Source organism: Centroberyx affinis, unplaced genomic scaffold (assembly GCF_046629955.1).
Source record: "Centroberyx affinis isolate AG114_WGS23_722 - 3 ecotype Tasmania unplaced genomic scaffold, CSIRO-AGI_Caff_v1 ptg000004l_1, whole genome shotgun sequence".
Lineage (NCBI taxonomy): Eukaryota > Metazoa > Chordata > Actinopteri > Beryciformes > Berycidae > Centroberyx > Centroberyx affinis.
Window position 1 is genome coordinate 60,265 of NW_027278720.1, and position 23,685 is coordinate 83,949.

The 23,685-nt window shown below is 42.1% G+C and overlaps 1 protein-coding gene across 5 annotated transcripts; it reads right to left on the reverse strand.

The window, feature by feature from the left end:
* Positions 1–126: 126 nt before the first annotated feature.
* Positions 127–22,071, reverse strand: myofl (myoferlin like). Of its 5 annotated transcripts, none has more exons than XM_071516173.1 (53): positions 21,916–22,071; positions 21,280–21,335; positions 21,010–21,101; positions 17,575–17,683; positions 16,941–17,034; positions 16,462–16,619; positions 15,845–15,973; positions 15,351–15,413; positions 15,120–15,170; positions 14,918–14,948; positions 14,709–14,824; positions 14,447–14,573; positions 14,250–14,353; positions 14,084–14,152; positions 13,938–13,981; positions 13,767–13,857; positions 13,156–13,266; positions 12,900–13,013; positions 12,137–12,314; positions 11,502–11,626; positions 11,260–11,369; positions 10,821–11,013; positions 10,548–10,703; positions 10,278–10,409; positions 10,013–10,176; positions 9,446–9,560; positions 8,983–9,085; positions 8,710–8,849; positions 8,452–8,616; positions 8,038–8,125; positions 7,715–7,792; positions 7,358–7,539; positions 7,081–7,239; positions 6,781–6,882; positions 6,425–6,586; positions 6,131–6,296; positions 5,945–6,015; positions 5,833–5,847; positions 5,654–5,752; positions 4,981–5,109; positions 3,967–4,122; positions 3,626–3,717; positions 3,306–3,476; positions 3,032–3,180; positions 2,662–2,801; positions 2,417–2,505; positions 2,239–2,334; positions 1,900–2,041; positions 1,679–1,778; positions 1,089–1,282; positions 891–1,000; positions 624–771; positions 127–439 (listed from the first exon to the last, which is right to left on the reverse strand). In XM_071516173.1, exons 1-53 carry the CDS (start codon positions 22,001–22,003, stop codon positions 401–403), a joined length of 6,105 nt encoding a protein of 2,034 aa, XP_071372274.1. In that variant the 5' UTR covers positions 22,004–22,071; the 3' UTR covers positions 127–400. The 5 variants fall into 5 exon arrangements, with proteins under 5 accessions (XP_071372274.1, XP_071371948.1, XP_071372103.1 ...); XM_071515847.1 differs by adding an exon at positions 13,637–13,669 and having other exon boundaries at positions 8,452–8,849; positions 13,156–13,280; positions 13,775–13,857; positions 16,462–16,637; XM_071516002.1 differs by lacking the exon at positions 5,833–5,847 and adding an exon at positions 13,637–13,669 and having other exon boundaries at positions 13,156–13,286; positions 13,775–13,857; positions 16,462–16,637.
* Between the last annotated feature and the right edge of the window lie 1,614 nt (positions 22,072–23,685).

Sequence of the window (23,685 nt, forward strand, 5' to 3'; positions counted from 1 at the left end):
ATCCCATCCAGTCTATTTTGAGCAAGTAGAGATAAGAGCTGCTACTGCTAGTATAGCTTGCCAGACTTTGCTACATGAGTCACCCATGCGCAAAATAATACAAAAAAGGAACAATAAGATTGTTACAAAGTTTATTAAAATGTCTACGATTCTTGACACTCTTGTAAAAGTATTGGCTACAAGTTGTGCGATACCATAGTGCAAGTGATAAAGAGAGTGCAACAAATAAAAACAGACAGCAATTATTATGTGAGGGGAAAATCCAGAATTGAGTCAGTCTGCTATGGAGGGCAAAGTCAGCAGAATAAGTAATTGCATATTTCCAGTGGGACTATGTACAGTGAAGAGGACTTGTGTTGCTCCTGCAGCAGGAAGGCAGACAGCGTCTCTGCAGTTCTCCTTATGAGAACGGCTTCACAATCTTCATTGAGATGTAATTCTGGGGAAACAAGAACAAATGTAAAAGTTACTGGATGACATAACCACTATTTTTGAATAATGGACATTAGACATCAGACTACAAAATAATGTAAATAAAAACTGATTTACTGTACAAAGTTAAAGAAATAGTCAAAAGGTACAGTAGATAGTCAAAATGCATAAAGTTTAATGAGTAATCGTACAGGAAGAGAGTAGAGCAGGATCCCCAGGAACAAGAGCACCAGCAGAAGGATGATCACACCAATGAAAATCCATTTGAATTTGCGCCAAACGATGAACTTCATGGTCTTGCAAGGGTTCGTAAACCAGAAGAAGGACGTGTCAGGGCGACTGTTGAGTGGAAACAAACAATAATGAGGGAAAATGTTCACATTTACTTGTGCAAATTAATAAACAATTCATAGGCCTACAGAATCATTTTTCTGAATACGATTTTCCACATTTCTTACTTGGGTGGGTCTAGTTTGGGATTCATGTTGGGCTCATCTCTGCCTTTCCCAGCAGGTCTCTCCTCCTGCTCCTTCTCCTCCACGATTTCCAGGGTCATCTCTACTTTTCCCTGTGAAATATTGAAACACGATCACAAACAGAAAACTAGAAAATAGAAAACAACCTTACCAGAGACCGAGTTGTGGACTTAAACGTACCCCAAGCACATGTTTCCCGTCCTGCTCGATCATGCAGGGCCACCAGCCTCGCACAGACTTCTGGGAGAAGAGGGAGTTGGGCAGCGGCCTTTTGTTCAGAGATGAGCCTGCCGCTCCTGGCAGCATCTTCAGGCTGCACTTTTCTGGGCTCTTAGCAGGGGGAATCAGATTGAGAAGGTCCAGCTCCACCGTACCTGTGTCAGAGATATGGATAGACAATAAATGTTTGTATTTCAGCTGTACTGTAGATTAGGGCTGGGTGATAATTCAATATCATCGTTTATCGTCTTTCAGTGGAATAATATTGTGATGATATGGTGATTTTGGGATATTGTGACACACAAGTATGCAGTCTAAAATGATGAAAAAGCAAATGTTATTTAAAAACTCGTGATTTTGCATATGTGAGCCATATCGTGATATATATCGATATTGAAAATAATCCTTACGATTATCATGATATTGATTTCAACCATTTCGCCCTGCCCAACTCAGATACAATGCTCACATTATAGTAAATCTCTGTCTTTCAAGGATTTCCCTTTGTGTGGTCATGCAATAAACTGGGGTTAAGAGCAGTGCTGTCTCACCTAAATAGTCATCCAGGGAGAATTTGTCATTGTCCCATATCTGGAGGATCAACTTAGGGGGAATCCTGAATTCAGTTTTGTCCAGATTCCAAAAGTGTGCCTGTGAAAAGAAAGAAACTTCCTTTAGATCCTCTCTTTCCATTACACCATTACCACAAAAAGTCTGCAGTCTTAAACAAGAATCACTTGGCGCTTTGTCCCCACTCCATGATCACACTCACTTTCTTGGAGACAAGACACAGTTGTTCTGCAGGCAGGTAGTCGAACCCAAAGATGAACCTCCAGTTGAAATTTCCATCTCCATCCAGGGATCTGTAGTGGACGTCAGTCTTCTGCTTGTCGTCCTCCATGCCTGGCATCCATCTGGGAAACATGGCACAGGCATCTTTTATTCAATCTAGCTACGTGTGAATGAGTGGAATGGGTGAACAGATGTAAAATAAAGTACAGCCTGTGTAAATAAGCTTTGTCAACATTAGTAGTCTGATGGATGGAGGACAAATCAAACAGGAGAGGCTTGTGTTTCCTCTAGTTGGTAAATGACAGGCAAAGCAACGTACCCTTTGACATAGATGTCACTCATGTTTTCTCCAGTGATGCTTGTTTCATCCAGAATGACATCAGTAGTGTTCCAAACGATGGCCCGCAAGCAGTACCTGTGTCAAATACATTGTTATATTTCATCCTTCAATGCAATATGTTAAAGTCTCTTCATTATTTTGTTGTTGGTTTCTTTACCTCTTGGCTTTGCGTGGAGTGATTTCACATGGAGGTCCAGGCAAGCCCAGGCTCTTGGGGAAAACGTCCACCCACATTTGAATTCGTCCCTGCATTTGGGAAAAAGGGGTTCTATCCTCAGCATAACCACCACACAATGTCATGCATATGTTAACTGCACATAGGTTTACAGCCCTAACTCTTCTACTTGTAAGTGTACTACTTCTGCTACAAAGTGCATCCAGGTGTACTGCTGTGTGTCTGACCTGGGACAGGGTGGGTTGGTAGGAGCTGCACAGGGTCCTGGTCTCCACATGCTCTGGTACCAAGCCCTGGTTTCTGAGTACATGCAGGGCCAGCCTCTCTCTGGCCGGGCCCAGATGCTGATGGACCACAGTGTTCGCCTCTGCACAGAGCACAGCACATCAAACACACAAGGATGAAGGATGAAGGATATTATGCTATATAAGGCAGGGCCTCTCTCTCTTTAAATGACACATTTATAGACACAGAACCGCTGCGTCTTTATATCAAAGCATTTTTTTGACATATTGAGACATAAACAAAATCAACAAAATCTGACATGGCAAATGAATAAAATCAAGATAAGTAGGTGCATTAGACAAATGACAGTACCGAAGTCTTGCAGACTGTATTGTTTTCCTGAGAAGGACAGTGAGCTGGCATCTGCCTCTGTGCGTGGAGGAGGGATCCCCCTCAGCCTGGCCAGGTTCTGGAGGATCTGAGAAGGCTTCAGCTGGTCTCTCCACTTGTTGATCCCTGAGCTGGAAGAAAACGGTACCTTTGAAATCTTGGACATCTAATTTTACCATTCCCACTTTGCGGTATATGTCAACATAGATCTGGCATCTGTAGTCACACTACACACAGATACAGAGTAGATACTCACATGCAGTAAGTCTGTGGAAGGCCACAGTAGGAGCCGAAGCGAGAAAGGAGTCTGTTCTCCAAGTCGATGACCGTCTCACCCACTTTTTCATCTCTGCTCAGTAAGTCGTAGTCATACACAGCGATCTTCAGGTCCTTGTCTTGAGGGAGGAAGCAGGACAGCTCAAACATCCTGGACAAAAAGGGAAGGCACCGTTTTATTTTCCCACACAAACTCCAAAAATGGACTCAATAATGTATCTGAGAAACAGAAAAAAAGTACACACACACACAAAATCAATCAAAAAATGCTATGAGGTGCACACACACACACTGTCTCACCTCCCAAACTCTGGATTGAGGGTGTTTGGTTTGTAGTTATCTCTGTCGTCCACTGTTTTCTTTCCCAAAGTAATCTTAATGTATGGGTCACACTGAAAAGGGAACACATAGACACGACACATAGATATGCATAGAACACAGAGATATGACACAAAATACGACACAAGATATCAAAAGCATCTTAGCTTCAAGGAGATATTGAAAGCATCTGAGTTTATTATGTGTTGGATACATGACAAATCTCATGAAGGCTAGGGCATAGTTATGATCAGAATGTGGACAGAGTTTGCTTACTGTTAAACCTGTGTGGTTGTAAGATTTTAGCTTAATACAAGACTCACCATGCCGTTGTTATCCTTAGGCTGCAGGTCAATACAGCGCACCACATAGATTCTGACCAGACATTCCTGAGGCCCGCTCTCAGGAAGCTCTCTGAACTGGCGGGGTGGAGGCGGCACCCCAGGGTCATCAGACAGAGGGTAAATCCTGAATGAGCCCTGTATGCAACCAAAGAGTCACAGGTCAGCACCATTAGTCACCTCTTCACACTCTTCTTTGGTTAGTGATTTTAGACTCAAAAGTCATTCTACTCGCACAGGACATAGCTGGAGTCCACATCCCAACTCAGGTAAAAGCAGATGAAACAGAATCTTTATTTATTAACTGGACAGATTACAGAATTGGAGATGAGAAATGCCAACTCTGCAGTCTTCATTCTGGGTGACCTTGACCTCCACCTGAGGAAAAAACTACCTAAATATAAGCAGCAAATATTAACTATCCCTTAATCTGTGAGTGGATAACTGACTTACTGACTTACTAACTGACACTATATTTAGTATATACAAATAGTATATACTAATATACAAATAAATGTTGTCTTAGATATTTATTTGTCATCTGCATTAGTGTGTCAGTCGCCTGCTCTTTGTAGTAATTTTTTTATATTTAGAAACTTTTAAAAGACTTTTGCACAGTACTGTATATTGTCTATATGAGAGAGATAAAGATGTAATATGTTTAACCTGTAATAGTCTACTGTCTATTAAATGTCCTGCTGCTGTGTTGACTTGCATTGAGTATGACGTTCTGTTTCTCTGTATCATGTGTGCCAGCATGTACTTATGTCACTTTCTGAGTGTCCCTGAATCAATCTCTCCAAGACAAATTCCTATACTTCTATTGTATTTGACTAAATAAAATAATTCTGATTTTCATAAAAGTTCATAAAATTACCACCAGAGGGCAGACAAAGGCTAGGAACAGAAGTTGTACAATGGCAGCGGTTGCACACAACATTATTTCAGGTACAATGAAATGCTGTATGACAGTTCCTCAAAATGTGTCTTCTTCACCTTGAACTCTCCCACCACTGAGGGATCCTCTTCGTCCTCTTCAGTCTTCCCTCGCTGCAGTTTGAAGGTGCTGCAGAAGTCGGTCAGGCCCTGGAACTGTGGAACCTCCTCAAGCTCACTGTTATACACCTGAGAAAAACACATAACACACACAGATTCATGGTGACATGGCACATTCAGAATTTTTAGTTGGTTAAGGTACTTACACAAACCATTTTTCATCAAGAGGCACAACAGGTCAGTAAATCAGAATCATCAAACTTCATCATGGTTTCTAGCACTTGAGAAAATTGTTTTCTACAAATTACATCTGTTGTTCATTCAGCATTATCCAGAAGGAAGTTAAACTATTATTGTGAAATATTAACTTAACTGTGAATAATCACACCATGCCTGCAAACTCCCACATTCCTCTTTTCATATTCAAAAAGTAACTCCTCTGTCTACTCTATTGTCAATACTATTGGAAATACATATCTTATCTACCAAAAGGACTATGACTAGGACTTTTTGGTCATGATTCACTCTGTTTGGCATGAATTATGGCTATGGTTTGGGTAACATTTTGAACTAGCCAGCTGTAGCTTGCAAAACTACAAGTGTGGGACGCCATGGGACTGTGCAGAACCTGTACTTGTTGTGTTTTGGGCAAAGTGCGATGACATGTCCTCACCTGTAAGGTATCGTATCCTTTCTTGAGGTAAGGCCCACACTTCTCCTGCTCTCCGAGGGAGGCAAAGAACTTACTCCACCAGTCTACTGCCTCCTCCTCCTACAAGAGGGAAAGCAACAATAGATTTAGTATTTTTACAGACGTTGCCTATTAATATCCGTAGAAAGAAAATATCTCACCTTTTCTGCATGCAGCTGCATAGAAGGAAGCAAACAGAGAATATGTATCAATAAAAGAATTAGTTGTGAAAATGTCTCTCTGGACTATGTATGTGACTGCAGCATTATTTACCTCAGCACTCAGAATGGGTCTCTCTTCAATGTCTATGACAACATCTCCCTGGGCAGCTGCTATCATCGCCACTAAAGAGACAAACAGGATATGATAAATACTGTATGTAGCCAGCGTGTGTGTGTGTATATGTGTTTATGTGTGTGTCCATGCACGTGTGTTTAAATATTGATCAAGTGTGTATACCTTTAGCAGACATGACCATTTCGCTGTTGAGGCGATATGGGTCACAGCGGAACTCCTCCAGGCAGTCGATGGTACACTGACCCACCACAGGTTTTCTACCGAAGGGTCGATGGTCTATTACCTTCAGCACTATGGGAGGGGTGTACATCTCCTCTTTGGGCAGGAGCTAGGTGAGGAGCAAAAGAACAGCCCGTGCAGGGAAATATGGGAAATCTAGATACCTAACAGTAAAAGGTGTCATATTATTTGGAAAAGAATAGCTGTGTGGGCAATGAAAAGTCTGAGGGTTTGTACCACTTTGAGCAGCAGCACAGATCCGGGGAAGTTGGGGTTCTTTTTGAAGTTTCTAATGACAGCTGTTTGAATAATCTCGCCACCACATTCCACCACCAAACTGGGGGAAGAAACTGTGGCCATCTGGTAGGTCTTCATGTTCCTCAAACCCCAGGTCAAGATCTGGGATCAGACACATAAACACATTCACGAAAACAGATTACGAAGATTAAGAGATTACGAGAGAGTTACAGAGGCAAAAGAGAGCACTGTATTGAATGCTACAAAATAGATATCTTAGGGTTGGGCTTGTCTTGTCTGGTCATGCCATGTGTGTGAGCATTTATAGCATCTAGCAGACTGGCTGGATGGCAAACCTCAATAGCAGTAAGCTGCACCACAGGCCTGATTCCCTGGGGAACCATGTAGAGCTTCTCCCCCCGCCTGGGAGGAACCAGGGGCAGATCTCCTTCCGTCACCTGGGGGCAGAAGCAGCAGAGCGTCACCTTCTAACAGTTTCATATCTAAATTTCACCTTAAGGCTCAGTCTGAAGCTTAGTTTTAGCTCTTAGTCTCCTTTTGTCACTGCTTTCCAATAAATTTATAATCACAATGTGCTCTTTGGCAACACCAACTTGGATCAAAAGTCCTATATTGCCATGCCACCTGGTCTTTACCTTGTCCTTCAGTAGGAGCTCAGCGGCCACCAGCATTTCTCCAGCGCTGCGGCCCTTTTTGGTGACTGGGAACCACAGCAGCTTGGGGCTGACAGCCACACTGGGGTTCAGCTTCACTATTGGAGGGCAGGTACAGCGACCCATGGGCTCATCTTTACCCTGGGGCACAAAGTACAGCAGTGCAATCATAACCGAGAACCACAGCGCATTTTCAGAAACCTGTTCCGTCTACGTCTCTGATAGGATTAGAAATGTGATCAAATATATAGTAACATACCACTTGATCACTGTCATACAGCTCCAAGACCACATCAGGAGGGTTGCGGGCGATGGTCTGCGGGTCTCCATAGATTTCAATGTCATCAAAGATGAGACTCTGGTCCCATGTGGGGTTCAGAGTGGTCCTTATGACTTCTGTGGTCTTACTGACATGTAGGAATGACACGTGGGCATAGGGATCTGCAGAAGACCGGGATATGATTGTGAAATGAAATGAGAGTTGGATCTGGAACGTTTAGGCTAATATTCAATGTAATTACTACACTGGCAAAATTGTACATCACCGATAGATTTAATTTGTTTCTCTTGACTGCAGTTGATTGTACTGAATCACATTTCACTGCTTTATTTTTACCTGAGAAGCTGTCTTTGTCCATGGCACAGAGATTCCTCGCCTGATACACGTACACTCTCAGATGGTAAATGTAAGACCCTGAAGGCAGATTATGTTTATCAGCTCAGATCAAAATGTATCACCACTAAACAACAATCTAATCTTGCCAGATACCTGACACACTGCTAATTAGGAATGTGTACCTATTTATCACTTGTTTACCAACAGTATGATTTAATGTTATCTTGCATTAGGCCCAGTCACAGAGGAAGCAGTGTTAAGAGGGAACCTGGAGTCTTTAATCAGTAGCGGTGACCGGGCATGGATCTGGCATAACTACTTACGGCTGAAGTGGCAGGAAACAGTGGGTGTGTTGGCACCAAACAGTTTGGCTGCATCCGTTTTACTGGCCTTCTCATCAACATCAACCCCCTGTAAACAAAACACAGGGCTTAATAGAACATTTTTGAGCAAAAATTACAGTAAACACACAGTTGATGAAAATCTGAGCAGAGAGAGTGTGGCTTTAAATTGCAGAACAAATGCAAACTTCCCGAGTTGTGTGCCAGTCTCAATCAGCTGACAGGAACGGGCAGATGGAGCAGAATAATGAGAGGATATGACTCAGATGGCATATCTTAACTCTGTTGCCATGACTACAGCCTCAGTGGGACATTTGTAGAATACACAGAGGACTTAAGGCATTTGTAACCACATTAATTTGCCATTATTACTCGGGGGACCTAATTGGGACTCACTAATGCCCCCTCCAGTCTGAAGATGGCGGAGGCCCCCATGCGGTCTGATGGAGCCATTTTTCTTCTCCAGCGACGGCGGCGGAACGTGTCAGAGGTGCGCTCCTTCCTGTGGAACTTCCAGCCAATCAGTGAGGAGTATTCCCAGCCTTCCCCGGGATCCCGCCGCTGTTGAAGAGACGAGGAGAAAAGAGGGATCAGAAACTCTACTCCCAACATAACCTTCCACTTCTTCTTACTTCTCATCTTTCTTGTCGTCACCTCGGCAGCGGCCGCTGTATCAGATATCTTCCTCCTTGGTCTTATGAGTCTCTTCCTGCGATGGACATGGTACATCTTCTCCGCTGCTACCCAGGATTTGGGTTTATCATCAGGAGGAATGGTGACTCCATACTCCCAGCCTAGTGCCAAAAAGACACACAGACATACCCACAGACTTACTTAGATCCACTGTATTTTGATCCTGAAAAAAAACACATAAGTAATATCAATAGAGGATTTAGATTACACATTTTTGTTGTTTTTGTTTCCTACCTCTCTCATCGACAGCTCTGTTGCTGTCAAAGCTCCAGTCATCCTCCCAGGTCCATCCAGGAGGACACTCAAACTCTCCTGGGTTCTGAGCCTTTTCTCCATTCTACATAACAAAGGCACCATCACTCATTTATACTTGATGGACAAAACGCATTTGGAAAATTACCTGCTTCAACATTTGAATCAAAACAGTTTTTTCCCCTTTGAATCCATTGAAATAAGCATCATTATGAGACCAGACAGACATAATGCAAACTAAACAGCTCAACCTCACAACCGAAGAAGACTCTCGTTCACAGCCATAAAAAGCCATATGTTTATTTATGTAATTGCAACAATAAAACAACCTGCCTGTCTCGAGTATTTAATAGTGCTGGGGTTATCTACACCTACATATTTCACGTGCGACTTTTAAACCGGTCAATGTTTGTGTGTGCGTGTGTGAGAGACCACTGTGACTTACCACATCCGTGTACGGCTCCGTGGCAGGCTTCCACTCCCCACCAGGGAAACGCGTCTCATTCTGAAACACTTCATCTGTGAACTCTGTGTGCCCCGCATCTGCTTCTGTCAGCAGGCTGCAGATAAACACAGCACACAGGTTGGGGAGAACGAACCTTTGTGACTCAGACAGTAGCTATGTAGGGCTCCAGCAAACGGAGCGGAACAGCTCAGGAAGACGGGCTTTTACAGCGCTAAAAGTATTTACACAAGCTGTGGTGGAAGAATGTAAGCACATCAGGAGCAGGAGGCACCAGGGGGAGGGAAGGAGATTTCATTTAACCACAACACAGGGGGACGCCAAAATTGTAGTTCATTTCCTCTGATTGTGCTCCTGAAATATGGCTTTGTGCTGTGGCTGGCACAAGCATTGATTTATGATTTCTGCTTGTTAATACAGGATAGTTCTGAAATATGAACCGCACTCAGCACAGGATGTTCGCACTTGAAATCGTACAAGCCATGAATCACGTACAAACTGTGCAAGCGTGCATGCTTATGTGTGATAAAGTAAATTTGTTATACTTACCATCGCTCAGGGTCAACAAACCAGTCGTCCTCCCACTCCCATCCACGTGGCGGCATGAAGCGCTCCTGTTTTAGTTTCACCTTCCCCGTCACGTCGGAGAACTTGTGGCGACCGACCAGGCCTGTGGTTCCCCACTTCCCAAACACTTGGGCCTGGTTTTCATACTGCAGAGGGAAAGCAAGAGTGTTTGGAGGAAATCTAATACACAAAGCATCTAAAAGCCCCTACAAAAAAACCCACTAAGGCCAATGTTTGATGTAGCTACCATTTCAGCGAATACACTGAAGCTTCCCTCTGAGAAGCTGTTGAACTTCTTCTCGTGGGTAGAGAGACCCATCCACATGTTGACCCGCAGCTGAACAGGGATCTTCACACCTTTGTTTTTATCCATGGGGTACTGACAAAACAAAAATGAAATAATAAACAATAAAATACAGTATATGATTTGAAAAATGTAGATGGTGAGACCTGCTGAGTGATATCAATCATTTGAAGGTGTTATTCAGTGTTGACTGGTGTTGGACTAGTTTTGTACCTGCATGAAGATGGTCTGGGTCCTCCCGCAGTGTTTCCCACAGGCGTGCTCACTGAATGTGGAGTAGAGGATCTGGTTGGCCGGGACTCTGGCGTAGGCCACCCGCTTCTCTCCTCTCAGCATCCAGAAGATCACGTCTGGTACGCTGTTCTGAGGCTGGTGGAGCAGGAGTGGGAGACACATAACGTCCCAGTTACAGAAAAGAGTCATGATATGCACATCTCTATTCAATTCTCTTTCAGCCACATCACATCATATTTGTACTGTCCTGACCTCCTCCGCCAGCTGCTTGAGACTGTCCAACCAGTCTTCAATGTCGCTAACAGTGGCCTTGACGTCTATGGCCTCTTCTTTCATGCGGCTGGCCATCTGTTGGATACTGGCGACGGTAGCATCACGTAGTTTCTTTATCTGCAGGTCCAGTGCAGTCACGTTAGGCTGGCCCTCCAGCACTGGAAGCTGGAAACTGTCAAAAACCTTTTGTTAGTGAAAGTAATGATGGATGAATTTCTTTCAAGAGAGCACAAGGAACAAAACATACAAGAACAGAATTCTATCCAAGACAGCTTCCCGCTACCGTACTGGACAAACCAGGAATGACCACACTACAGTTTTTCTTATGATAATTTTACAAGATTAGTACGTTTGGCTTAACTCCAAGTCACAGGCCTGCTGCGGGCTCATACAGTCAGCCCAGTGAGCGTATGCCTACCTGTTAAGGTCCTCAATCATGTGGTTGATGAGTTTGAGCCAAATCTCTGCCAGACGCGTCTCAGACACTTTGGCTAAGATGGCTGTTTTTAAAGAGGTAAGGTGGGACTCCTGGAATAAATGACAAAAGCAGGTAGGAAGAGGTTAATGAGCAGTGTCCTGTATGCAGAAACATGAACAGTATGTATGCACACATTACAAAGCCACAGATGTGGTCAGTGTGTCACTGCGACCTGTTCTCACCAGTCTCTCAGCAATGAAGAGGAGAATATTGACAGAGTCCAGACGGTGGCTGATGTCTTCCCAGAATGAAGTGAGGATCACTACAGGCTTAGTGTCAGCCCAGGGCAGGTAATAGTAGTGATTACCTGTGGGACATACAATTAACACTCAGTCAAATCAAACACAAGGTAGGGAGATAACTGCACACTCTAAACGTGCTGCCCATGTTGGTTGGTTCTTAACCTTTTTGGCTTATGACCCTTTTTTGCAATCCCCCGTCACAGGCTCTGTATTCAGAGTGGTTAGCAGTTCAGCCACAGAATGACTTTCCCTTTTCAGGTTGTTTCATTTGATTCATTATCAGAGGATTCTTAGAGGCTCAAAACTACTTAGTATTTCACAGGAATAAAACATAAATTTGAGAAACATTGGAAAAAATAGACAAGATAATAAATTTGTATAGTAGAAATATGTTTTTTTCTTATCGCATAAATCACCTTGCAACACGCCAAAACTATCTCACGACCCCCAGGATGAGAACCATTGCTCTATATAATTACAATATCTATGAACTTCATCCTCAGGTTTCTGTAATGATTATAGCATGGAAACTTTGAATATCAATGTTGCTGACTTCTTCTGCTGTGTTTTCTCACCATCAAACACAGCAAAGCTGAACTGGGTGGTGGATGCCAGGGGCTTGCAGGTGGAGTCCAGCTTGTTGCCGTAGTTACCAATGCTGACCTCAAACTGGATAGGCTCGCCCGGCTCTTGGAGCATGCAGGCACTGTGGAACACAGCGCAGAGGGAGTACTTCCTCCTCCGCTGGTATTTCTGCTCTCAACGAAAAGGGTCACGATAGTGTTAGGTTACGGAGGGCATATTTCTTTCTTTTCCCTTCTCCCTTTCTTTGACTGAGGCAGCAGTTATCTGTGCACTGACATGATCTGCACTGCTCAAGGAATTGAAGGAGGAAAGGAAGCAGTGTTGGTGTGACATGTGTCAAAAGGAAATATTTATATTTGAGCAAGATAGGATAGGAGTCATGTCTGCCTTGAGTTACATCTAATACACCTGTAAGCACTCTCTCTCTCTCGCTCTCTCGCAGTCAAAGGCATCCTCTCTCTGTTCTTGACCACACACCTTTTTTGTTAGAGATTGAGCTATTCTTATTTCCCCTCGACAGCCCCTTTGGCAGGCCCACACCGTAACAACAGTGTCATGGAAACAGCTTCATTAAGGAATGTGCTAAATTATGAATTCCAAATCCCAGAACTGTACCATAATGGTTTGTTTATGCATGAATCATGTAAAACAGCATTGCCCAGTGCACAGCGCTGATAAGTACAATTTAAACCAATTGAATAAATAGACAGCAGTAGTTACAGTAACACAAGGTTTATTCAGTGCAGTCTGTACCTGTGCCACCAGGATGTCATCACTGGAGATGTCATCCACCTTCTTATCAGCTTTTCCCTCCAGCTGAGTGGACAGCTCAATGAGGACCCTCCCTCTGTAGGCGACCCCTTCACCCTGCAACAAAATGCAATATACAACCCCATGTACACACTCCATAAAGCAGTAACACATCACATGAAGGTGGAAAATCAAGTGAACAGCAAATAATGACATAACAAGCCACCATTGCAGTATTGACCTAATAGGGTGGGCTTACCATGCCAAAGTTGAGTTCCTCATACGGGTCGGGCAGGCCAGAGAATTCTCTGGGACTCCCGTACAGGTTGACATAGCAGGGCCCAAAGGCTGGGAGAAACCCAACCTCGGACTCTGCAGTACTCACTGTAACACACAGGCGTGTTAACTCTGTTAAAAACCCACTTACAACATGTTTGCTAGACCTATATAAGAGTAATGTGTGTCTGAGTATGGATACGCCTGGAGAAGCAGGGCTAAGTGGGAAAAACAAGCGAGAGGGTACACATTCCCACATGTAGATTCCTATCTACTTATTTTTTCAGCACTGGCTACCCAAGTCTAAACATCTACTGTGTAGTTTGTCATGATGTTATCTTTGTTGATTTTTACATTTTTGGCAGGTCCCGCTGCCATGGGACTGTAAAAACTGATAACTTCGTAAGCGACACAGCTAAGGTTGTGTGTATCTATTCAAACGACACATTGAAGCTGTTTCTTACATTCAGATGACAGTGTGTTTTCAGCAGGTGTGCCTGTTTCAAACAGAAAAAGACAATGAATGACATTTGATTGAATGTGATTTTGCAATGTTACAAAACATTTGAGTGATATCGATCCATTACAAATGACATCATTACCTTCAATCTCACCCCCAGAGGAGGCTATTTTGCTCAGATTCAAAAACGTTGTTCCTATGGCATCATTCTTGGTTAGACGATCCCTGCCAAGAGTAAACGCTGATGTCAAATTTTGGTTATCACCTGTGCAGCTGTCCACTGTATAAACGGGTCTAGATCTTACCAGTCAAAAACAGTCAACTTGATGCGTTCACACATGGAGGGAAACTATAGAATAAGAAAGAGGTGTGTGTTAATTGGTGTTGAATCAAGTGCTGCTGAAAGCTGGATGAAGTCCATAAGGTACATCTTAATGTGCAGCTCTCATACCTTGACTTGGAGATTGATTAGTTGGTTCCACTCTGGATTTGCATTTTTCTCTACAATTTTGGTGCACAGCTAAAACAAGGACAAGGAATCAATAATATCCATAGGTGTGTGCACACAATAAGAACATGATAATCTGTTTTTTTCCTTCTACATGAACATAAAATACCTTTTTGCCAGCAAAGCTGATCTCCAAAAATGGATCCACCAAGTTTTTCTTATCTCCGTCCCCTCCAAAAACTTGTTTCACTGTCTGAACGAACGCATCATCCACTGCAACACAAGATCATTTTATATGTAGAAGATTCTCAAGGACATTTGACTGAAATAGATTACCGGGTGTATGTGAATGTATGGGTGGCTTACTCTGGGGCATATCCTCGGCACGGTAGACTTTGAGGTTCAGAGTGGCCCATCGCAACGTGACACCAGCTGGCAGCAAGAGGTTACTCTCTATGTCATCCTGCTCCTCATTTCTGTCTCTCTTCTCCGTCTGCATACAGAGGAGAGGAGAGGAGAGGAGAGGAGAGGAGAGGAGAGGAGAGTTTGTTATGGTCTTTTTCTGTACTGATCTGTAATCTGTATCTAAGAGAGATGTGTTTGGCAGTGTGTAAGGAGGTATTCGCACCGGTGGCTCATCCCCAGTTCCCACAATAATCATGCTGACTTTCAGGTAGCCCCTCGCCCCGGAGCTGGAGTCGTCAGGATCACTCAGGAGAAGCCATTTCCTCATTACAGCATGGCCTGGAAATGGCACAGTATAAACACTTTCAAACATGCACAGAATAAGATCTAAAATAATGTTTCAGAGTAAGCATTTTATGTTGAAAGACTGACCAGGTTCATCGTAGATATAGCCAACATCCAGCTGGATAAACAAGGAGAACATGTTAAGTTATTGGAACAAAACTGAAATCTGTCAGCCAACTGGTGATAAAGTGCCATGATTCAGCTACACAGAATCCATACTAAAGAGTGATGAATCTGGATGTTTCCACAGAAATAAATAAATCAGAGGTAAGTACTTGAAAGCCCTTACCTTGAACTCCCCCATTAGACTGTCGGCTCTGAGGGAGAAGGAGTCGTAAACCTGCATGGGGAGTGGAGAGAGATATAGTGCTGTCAACAGAAAATAGCATGAAGACTTCAGCAGATCTGTTGAATTGAGTTGATCTTCCATTTTCCTTTTGATAAGAGTGTGTTTAAGTTATCCAAGTGACTACACAGTTTGAGATAGTGTGCTAGAAGAACAAGAATTATCAGTGCTCACCCGAAGAGATATGTTCTCATCAAACAGCTCTGAGGGAAGCATGTTCACATTGAAGAAAAATATCTGAGGGCCAGAAAAAAATCATAATTAAGAAAATGTCTATTTCTGTAGTCACTGTATATACATTTTTATGCCACAGATTTAAACAAAAACACTTGGTTCTCACTCCAACACTTGGTTAAGACAAACATCATAGGACTTACAACTCATTAAGCTGAGATGCTTATGCTTTTGGCATGGACTGAGACTGAGAGGAAAATGCAGATGAGAAGTATTAGATACGAGAGAAAGCTGAGGATACTGGGTTAGCGCTCCGCTGTTAAATCACTGCTGCGGATGGAGAGAGAGAAACACATCGGGAAGTTATTGAAGCTGGTGGAGGGTATGAGGGGCATCAACAGGCAAAGACAGAAGATAAGAGGAAGTTTAAAAAAGTCAAGCAAGGTAAAAGGCATCATGACATCAGTATTTTTATGTGGCGATGATCTCATTACCTCATCGAAGAACGGGTTATTCCCTCTTCTGATTCTGGTCCTGTGGGTGTGTTCACATACATTCACCTTAACCACCGGCTTGATGTTGTTGCCAGGCAGCTGTCGACCCTCAATAACTCGAATACGAATCTGGACATTGCAAGAAACAGCAAGGCAAAAGTGAGACAGTTCATCTGTGTCATTAACGAAAGGCCGCTATTGATAATGTATTCAGTATAGGACCAAGCCTGCTCATATACATTTCCGGACCTTTCATGAGATTGAAAATATGCAAATACATTGCTTATGGAAATAATACTTGTGAATATGTGTGTTTGTCTTTACACCAGACCAAAAGGATGCTCATTTGATGCTTGAAATCATCTAATATGGAAGATTAACAAAATCACTCTCTATTGGCTTTCCCCCCTGTCACTGGTGAGCGTCACGGTGACAGTCGTGGTCCCAGTTGTGGTCCCGGTCTCTATGTCTCTCTAAGATACACTGGCTGTCATTCGTATCATAAAACAATAAGAATTTCCTCCTAACTTGACACATGCGATTATCAAAGAATGGAGTGCGCTCCAAAAGTAATCAAAACTTGCTCCCAAAGGCCATCCCAGTGTTCCATACAATACCTGGAAGTCCTGCGGCTTGTTGGCCAAGGCCCTGTGCCTCTTACGGCTGAGACGGATGGGCTTCTGGCTGGGCTTCCCAGGCTGGCTTGGTGTGCCAGCAGCTCCTGGACTTCCTACCTGACCCCCTCCTCCTCCCTCCATGTCCTCCTCCCCCTCTTCTGCCTCCTCGCTGCCTCCTGCCATGCAAAAACACAATAAAATAACAATCTGCATATTCTTGCTACACAATAAGATACATACTCTAGTTTATATTGGCTTATGTTGACTGTAGATTCTTTTAAGTTATAATAAAAATCTGTGGCAATCTTTTAAAGCAAGCTGATTGTTTGGTTGTAATATAATGTCTGTAATTCATTGTTTACTTCTGAGAGCAGGTGCTCATTTCTCAACCTGATTTGCAGTCATTCATTACAAGGGAAAAGGCACTTCATCGCCATATTTGTTAAACATGTTGTTAATATTTGTTAAATGTAGCTCACCAGCATCTCCATGAGACATGACTCCATCAGGTTCATTTAAGTTGGGAGTGCTGCTGGCAGGCGGCTCATACCCAATGAGCAAATTAATGTTTGCCTACGAAAAAAATAAAAATAAATTAGCATCATTGTATCTAAATGTCTAATACAAAATTATGTACAATAGGCTAGTACAGATCCCAATATTTTTGTACTTAAGCTACCAATACATATTTTGTGCCGATATCCAATGTCATTAAATTTGACCATTTTCTAGCCCAAAAAAAAAGATTTAAGAAAAATCATATTGAGTGTTTTCCCCAGAATTGTATACTTGACAGGGTGGCAAAGCTTCTGAAACAGTATTTAGACCATGATACACTAATTCTCCATTGAAGCCCAGGACATCAATAATAATAATTACATGAAGGTTAAGGGCTTCCCATTGGTATAAAATTGATCAACTGCTAAATAAATATGTAATCAAACAAACTGCATCATATCCATCATGTCAGAGGTGGATGACACTGACTGGACAATATCAGATTTTTCATAAAAGGCCCAGTACATTGGAAAATTGATATATCAGTATAACCCACATGTGTAAATGTTTAAAAAAAAGTGCATGAAATCAATCTACAGTATAATAATTATTCACCCCAATCGCCTGTTGTTTCTCATTGACCAAGGGCACATTCTTGGATGGGAGGGACTTTGTGTGACCGCTGGCCAAGTCTCTCAAGGAAATTTTCGCTGAGCCAATGAACCTGAAAAGCAATCAGATAATTACTCATTTAGCAAAAATGCACTTGAGCCTGTATTTAGCCATACGTCAAGGTAGGGGTCGGTGCACGTGGAGAGAAACAAGTGACTGTGCTGGACACAGTGGCGATGATGAATATCTAAAAGTAATCATAGGAATGATGCTTTGGTTCCACGCTCTGTGACGAGCCTGAACCATTACCTCCCCCACATGAGGGAGCTGGTGACCTGTGGTGAGGCATTGTGTCTATGGTTATAAATTTCTCTTGTTGGTGTTCAGATTCAGTTAGTTCTGTTTATTGTACTTCTGATATCATAGCCACTTCCCAGTTTCACTTCTTCACATATGAGAAACCGAGAAACAATGCCTACATAGTGCTCCTCCTCCTCTGCTTACCAAACAGAAGTCATGTAGCAACAGTGATTAATAACCATAACGTGACACTTACATCTTTTGTTCTAAATGTGCAAATTACAAAAAAAATACATTTACTGAAAAGTTTCCAAGCCATAATCTGAATTTATTGATTTATTGTGGTTAATGGATGGATTCCAGTGGAACTTGTGAATATATTAGTGATAAGACATAATTCTGTCTTGGTTCCTGATAAACATTTACATCTATAAAAAGCTGTCTCAATGACAAACATCGGCTTTGCTCTGCCTATTTTGGCAATAGAGCCATTTAGGAGTAGCAGTAGCTTGTATTTCAAGGGACCAAATGTCACACGTTCCACAGGCAAGCCTATGATGAAAGACTGGACAAAAAAAAGCAGAAATGTGGAAACAATTAACATGCGCCACAGGCATGTGCCGGGCGTTCTGTGCCAGCTGAGGGGTGGACAGATATAGAGACTAGAGGGAGGGTGAGGACGCAGTTTAAGAAAGCAATGTACAAAGCAATACAAGAGCATCCACAATCATACGCACTAGTCCATACCCGGGGATCCGCGCAAACTTGCCAAAAATGCGCATAAACAGCGTAAATTTTGGGAAATGGAAAAATCAGCTTCGTCAGTCCCTGCCTATGCATATGCTCAATGCCCATGTGCAGTTTCAGATTGATTGGCCAAACCATTGAGGAGCAAAATGGATGCAGCCAGACAGACAGACAGACAGAGTTTTCCTCATTTTATAGTAGGATGATATGCATGTTTATGCTCAGGCTTGCTCATTCGCCCTCTTGCTCTCTCTCTAGCACACACACACACACACACACACACACACCAGTTGTGATTTGTCAATGTACAGAGCTTTAAAAATCTTGGGTTGACATGGACTTGGAGTGCAAAGCTCCATGGACAGCAGGGTCAGCTGTGAAGCATCAGACTGAAAGGAAATTCCTGGTGTGACAATTTACTCTTCCTGCCACAGCAGAGGCCAGCAGAGGTTTGCATGAAGCTCTGATCAGCGCTGTGTGATTCATCCAACGGTTCAAGTTTTGTTTCTTGGTGAAATTAATTCTCGCACTGATTTTGTAGTGTATTTCCCAAAACAGAAACCCAAAACTCTAGTCTGTGATGTCTTCAAGCAACATATTTGGAGCTTCTCCACTAACAATGAAAAAGAAACCAAAACCACAGTGACAAAGTGGCAGTACCGAGGGTGATTTTTCTGCCATACTGATACCACTACTTCCACATTTACCCTGCATTGAAAAAAAAAAAAAAGCTAATTTAGGTGTAAAGCCTCAAACAAAAATTCCTAGCCCACAAAGTCAGCAGTCACCATTGCCAGCTGAGCATCTTGAGACGGTTTCTCTTGATGGCTTGGCAGAGTAAATGTCAGGCTTTCTGAGTCACATTCCTTCTCTAGATTGCAAAAGTAGGGGAGAGTTATTCACAAATGTTGCCTGAAATTTCAAACATTATAGAGATACTGTTTCAGGCTGCATTTACATTTAAGTTGGTATTTTCTCTTTAGTATCACGGCGCTATTCCTCTATAAACAGATTACGCACATATACCACGTATGAAGGTCATTTTGCAGCCACACAGACTGAGCTACTAACAGTCATCCCCCATCTGCCAATGACAAGCCAGTGCAAGCTCTCCAGCTCTGCTCCCCCTCCCTCTTCCCCGTGTTGCTAGGTTACACCAGGCAGTCATGGTGGAAAAAAAGTGTGCCTGGCTCTGGCAAACCCCCCCCCATATGTTACACACAACAATAACTAAGGTGACTCAGTGGAAATGTTATTAGAAGAGCCGACTTTAATTCTCCCTCCCTGTCTGAACTGCAGAAACACAACGGATCATAGTCGTTGCATGTGTTGCATGTTTATGTTGAATAGCAAAGCCAACAATCCAGAGCATGGGTAGAGAGCAAGGCCTGGTTTATAAACTCACACACCCTGATATTACTGGCAAATAGACATCCACATGTGGCATATTCTGAGTCTAATCAATGAATACTTTGAAGGGAAAGTTAGAGAGGATAGATACGCTTTCCTCTTTAGGCAACAGTCCTTGTAAAAGCTAGAGTGCTATTATATTCACTGAAGGAGATTCCGCCCCTCCTTATAGCACAGCAAGTCTGAACATGGTGGCAGGGAGGTGCTGTGGTAAAGGAGCTTAGTGAGGTTAGAGCATGCAAACTCAAAAACACATAAAAATTAAGGTTTTTTCAACAATATGATTATAATTAGTAGTAGTAGCAGTAGTAGTAGTGTTAGTAGTAGTAGTATTGGAGTAGTATAAAGCTAGATTTGCATTTTTCATAACAATGTTACAAAGTGCTGTTAAATAAAAGGAACAAACAACAGTGATCAGACTAATCTGCAACACATTAAGCCACTGCACCTACAGCCTAAAGTGTCAAAATGAACCTGTGCTGACAAAACGAACGACCGCTGAGAAACACATACTTTCACAGACTATAACCACAAATCTACCTTCTCAAGAGGTAAACCCTGAGAGGGCGTCAACTTTCCCTCTTTCATTACCTGTACTACCTACACTTAACATGGATGTTTTTCTGTAATGACCGCCTAGTGCTGCAGTCAGTAATGGCAGGAAAATTGCAATAAAATAAAGTGTACAAGTTAAGCTCAGAGATCTCCTCCACGAAGTGGAGTCAGTGTCAGTGTTTGCATGATCTGTAATTTGTGATAATGTGTGCGAGGGGGAGGGTCATGTTTTTACTCATTCTTAAAAACAGTATGCCATTTTAAGCACATCTGTGTGTCTGCTTTGGGACAACGCACATTTGTGTTACTTTTCAGCACAACACATGTTGAAAAGTAACACAAACATGAGTTGAGGATGTACAGATGTGTTGAAAACGACACATCCTTTTCAAGAGTGTTCTTTCAGATGCTTGCCATAATACATACTTGTCTTTGCCAATTGTCTCATAGTCTTTCACAACCACAGATATGAATGAGGAAGAATCCAAGGAACAGCCTTTCAGATCAAATTCAAGCACCTGTAATTACAGTAAAAAAAAAAATGTTTACAATCAGTTAAGACAATAATTCTTAACTCTAATAATAGCAACTCTACTATGTGTCATCATTTTACAGTAAACAAATCCATATAATATCTACAGTGTGTATTCCAACCATGACCCTCTGTCACATTACAGTTACTAATTCCCCACTTACTTCATTCCAAACGGGATTCAAGTCATTGTCGATTGCTTTAGTTTTCTTCTTTTCACCTGTAAGCACAAAGGCAATGTAAATTCTACCAGCCAGTACTCATGTCTTAAAGGGGCAAACCAGTACAATACAGTGCCATTTCTATGGTCTTGGAGAGTTTACTTTATAATTGTGAGCAGAACTACTTTGTCCCAAAAGAGCCTCATGCAGATGTGTGTGTAAAGGAATTACTGAGTTAACAACACCTAACAAACTGCAGGCCAACTGAAACAACTGAGTGACTTTTTTGCATAAAAATTTGTCAAGAAAAAAAAAAAAAAAAAGAAGAATAGCTGCAGCTGCCCATAGTTCCTGCTGAGGACAGAGAGGGGCTTCCTGACCTTATAAGGATTTGTTCTTCAGTTTGTGTATGAATCACTGGCAAAGCAGCCAAACTGGGGTTTAGGAGTATATACACAAAGCGGTGCAACATTTAACTAAAGATGTCCTAAACTTAGAGGATGAAAGGAAATATGATAGTTTGATCAATAAAAAAACACCTCTCAGCATAGAAATATGTGCAAGATGAAGGTTGACCGGGCAAACATTCACAGAGCGCACTTGAATAGTAAAAGAGTCGTACAGCCAAGGATGTCTCACCTTTAAACACAACTGCAGCTATTGGATCTGGGTTTCCAAGTTTCTTCTTGGGGATGCCACTGGCGGACTCAACAATGACCCGCAGCATGCTGACAAACTTGGCTCCAATTTATCAAGACAAACGAGCCATATTCCTTTGACAGAGGCAACACTGGTAGAGGGAAATGAAACGGAGAGATGTGAAGGAGAGAGAGAGGAGTGGATACCGGAGGGCAGCCTCTCCAACATGAGTCAGAGGCAAGTAACAGGCTAGCCCGGGCGAGGTGGTATGATAAGCTAGAAAAGGACAAAGGTGAATGGGTAGCCTATCTAGTCTACTTACCTTTTTTAATCAGATTTTTATTATAACTCAGTTTTGCTTAATGTAACTGTGGCAAACAGTAGGTTATACACCATCCAGACAAAGTAGTGGGGGCTTCAGATTTAGCTCAATTTCGGTCTCCTTTACTGTAGCGCCTCCCAATGGTGATGGGAATAATGCTTCATTCCCGTGCTGTCGGAAATATCGAAATTACAACATGACCGCATATGAACGACCCTGCAAGGTTGTAAATATGACTGATAAAGTCGTATTTTGCTTTAATATCCGTGATGCGACGTTTAGCAGGTGGAGAGCTTGGAAGCAGTGACACCTGTTGTATACAATACACATTTTGAAAATTAACTAAAATATCAATTACATGTTTTTGTCTGTCGCTGGAGCACAAAGTAGTCATGTGTCGCTTGATTTCTAAAGTAATCAAGTCACCAACCAGTCACAAAAAAAAAGTTGCTCCAGTCAGGGTCCATGTTGTTATTTATTATATTTTTTGCCGTGGGAAGCGGGAGCTTACGAGAGGCAATTGAAGGCAGCATGACACTCCGAGTACTGTTTGGTACCCGACAGCTGCCCTCCGGAGGGAAATATGAGTTATGACACTGTGAACGTTGAAACAATAAGTTGCAGTAGTTTAAGAAGTCTATATGGTAACGTTATTGCTTAATACTCGACGAAGGTTCAGACTTACTGTAAGTAATTTACCTGTAATGCACACTTACACCTGTAACTTTGTTTTACGTTAGCTAACTTAGCGGCGTTAGCTAGCTTGAGCTTCTGTTTGCCACCTGCATCAACTGACAGCAACATCATCAGTCTTTCTCTGCTAACAGACAGTTTGTATGGAGCTTGGTAGGCAACTGAGTTAACTTATGTAACCTAGGTTTAATGTTAAACCTGTTAAATCCATTTCCTGCATTCTAGGGCCAAAGAAAGCAAATCATGACACTTAGGCCAATGATCAAAGCAGACCTAATCCTAAATTTGATTTTCTATGAACAGTCAGAGTGTGACAAGACAGAGAGTGTCTTCAAAAAGTAGTTATGAAAATAAACTCCAAAAATAAAATACATAATATAAAATAAATAATGCAAAATAAAATATGATATACAGTATACACAAATAACAAGCAAGTAGGCCTACAATTCAATATAAATAAAATTTCATAGACTGATTTTAACTAAATATGACTATTTACAACAAATTGGAAAGAACATGAAGAACCTGCTCATAATAGGTTTAGTGATAGACCCGTGTTTCCAAATATACAAAAATGGCCAAAAAATGTAGAAATACAAACAGATGAACATGTATAGTTACATGTAGATGACATTCATTGGAAATATATTTGGTACACTTGTAATGCATTCTTTTGCTAACATACTGCATGTATATTCAAGATATATTTTGGCCATCCAAAATATATTTCAAGTGAACGGCATACAAATAGTACA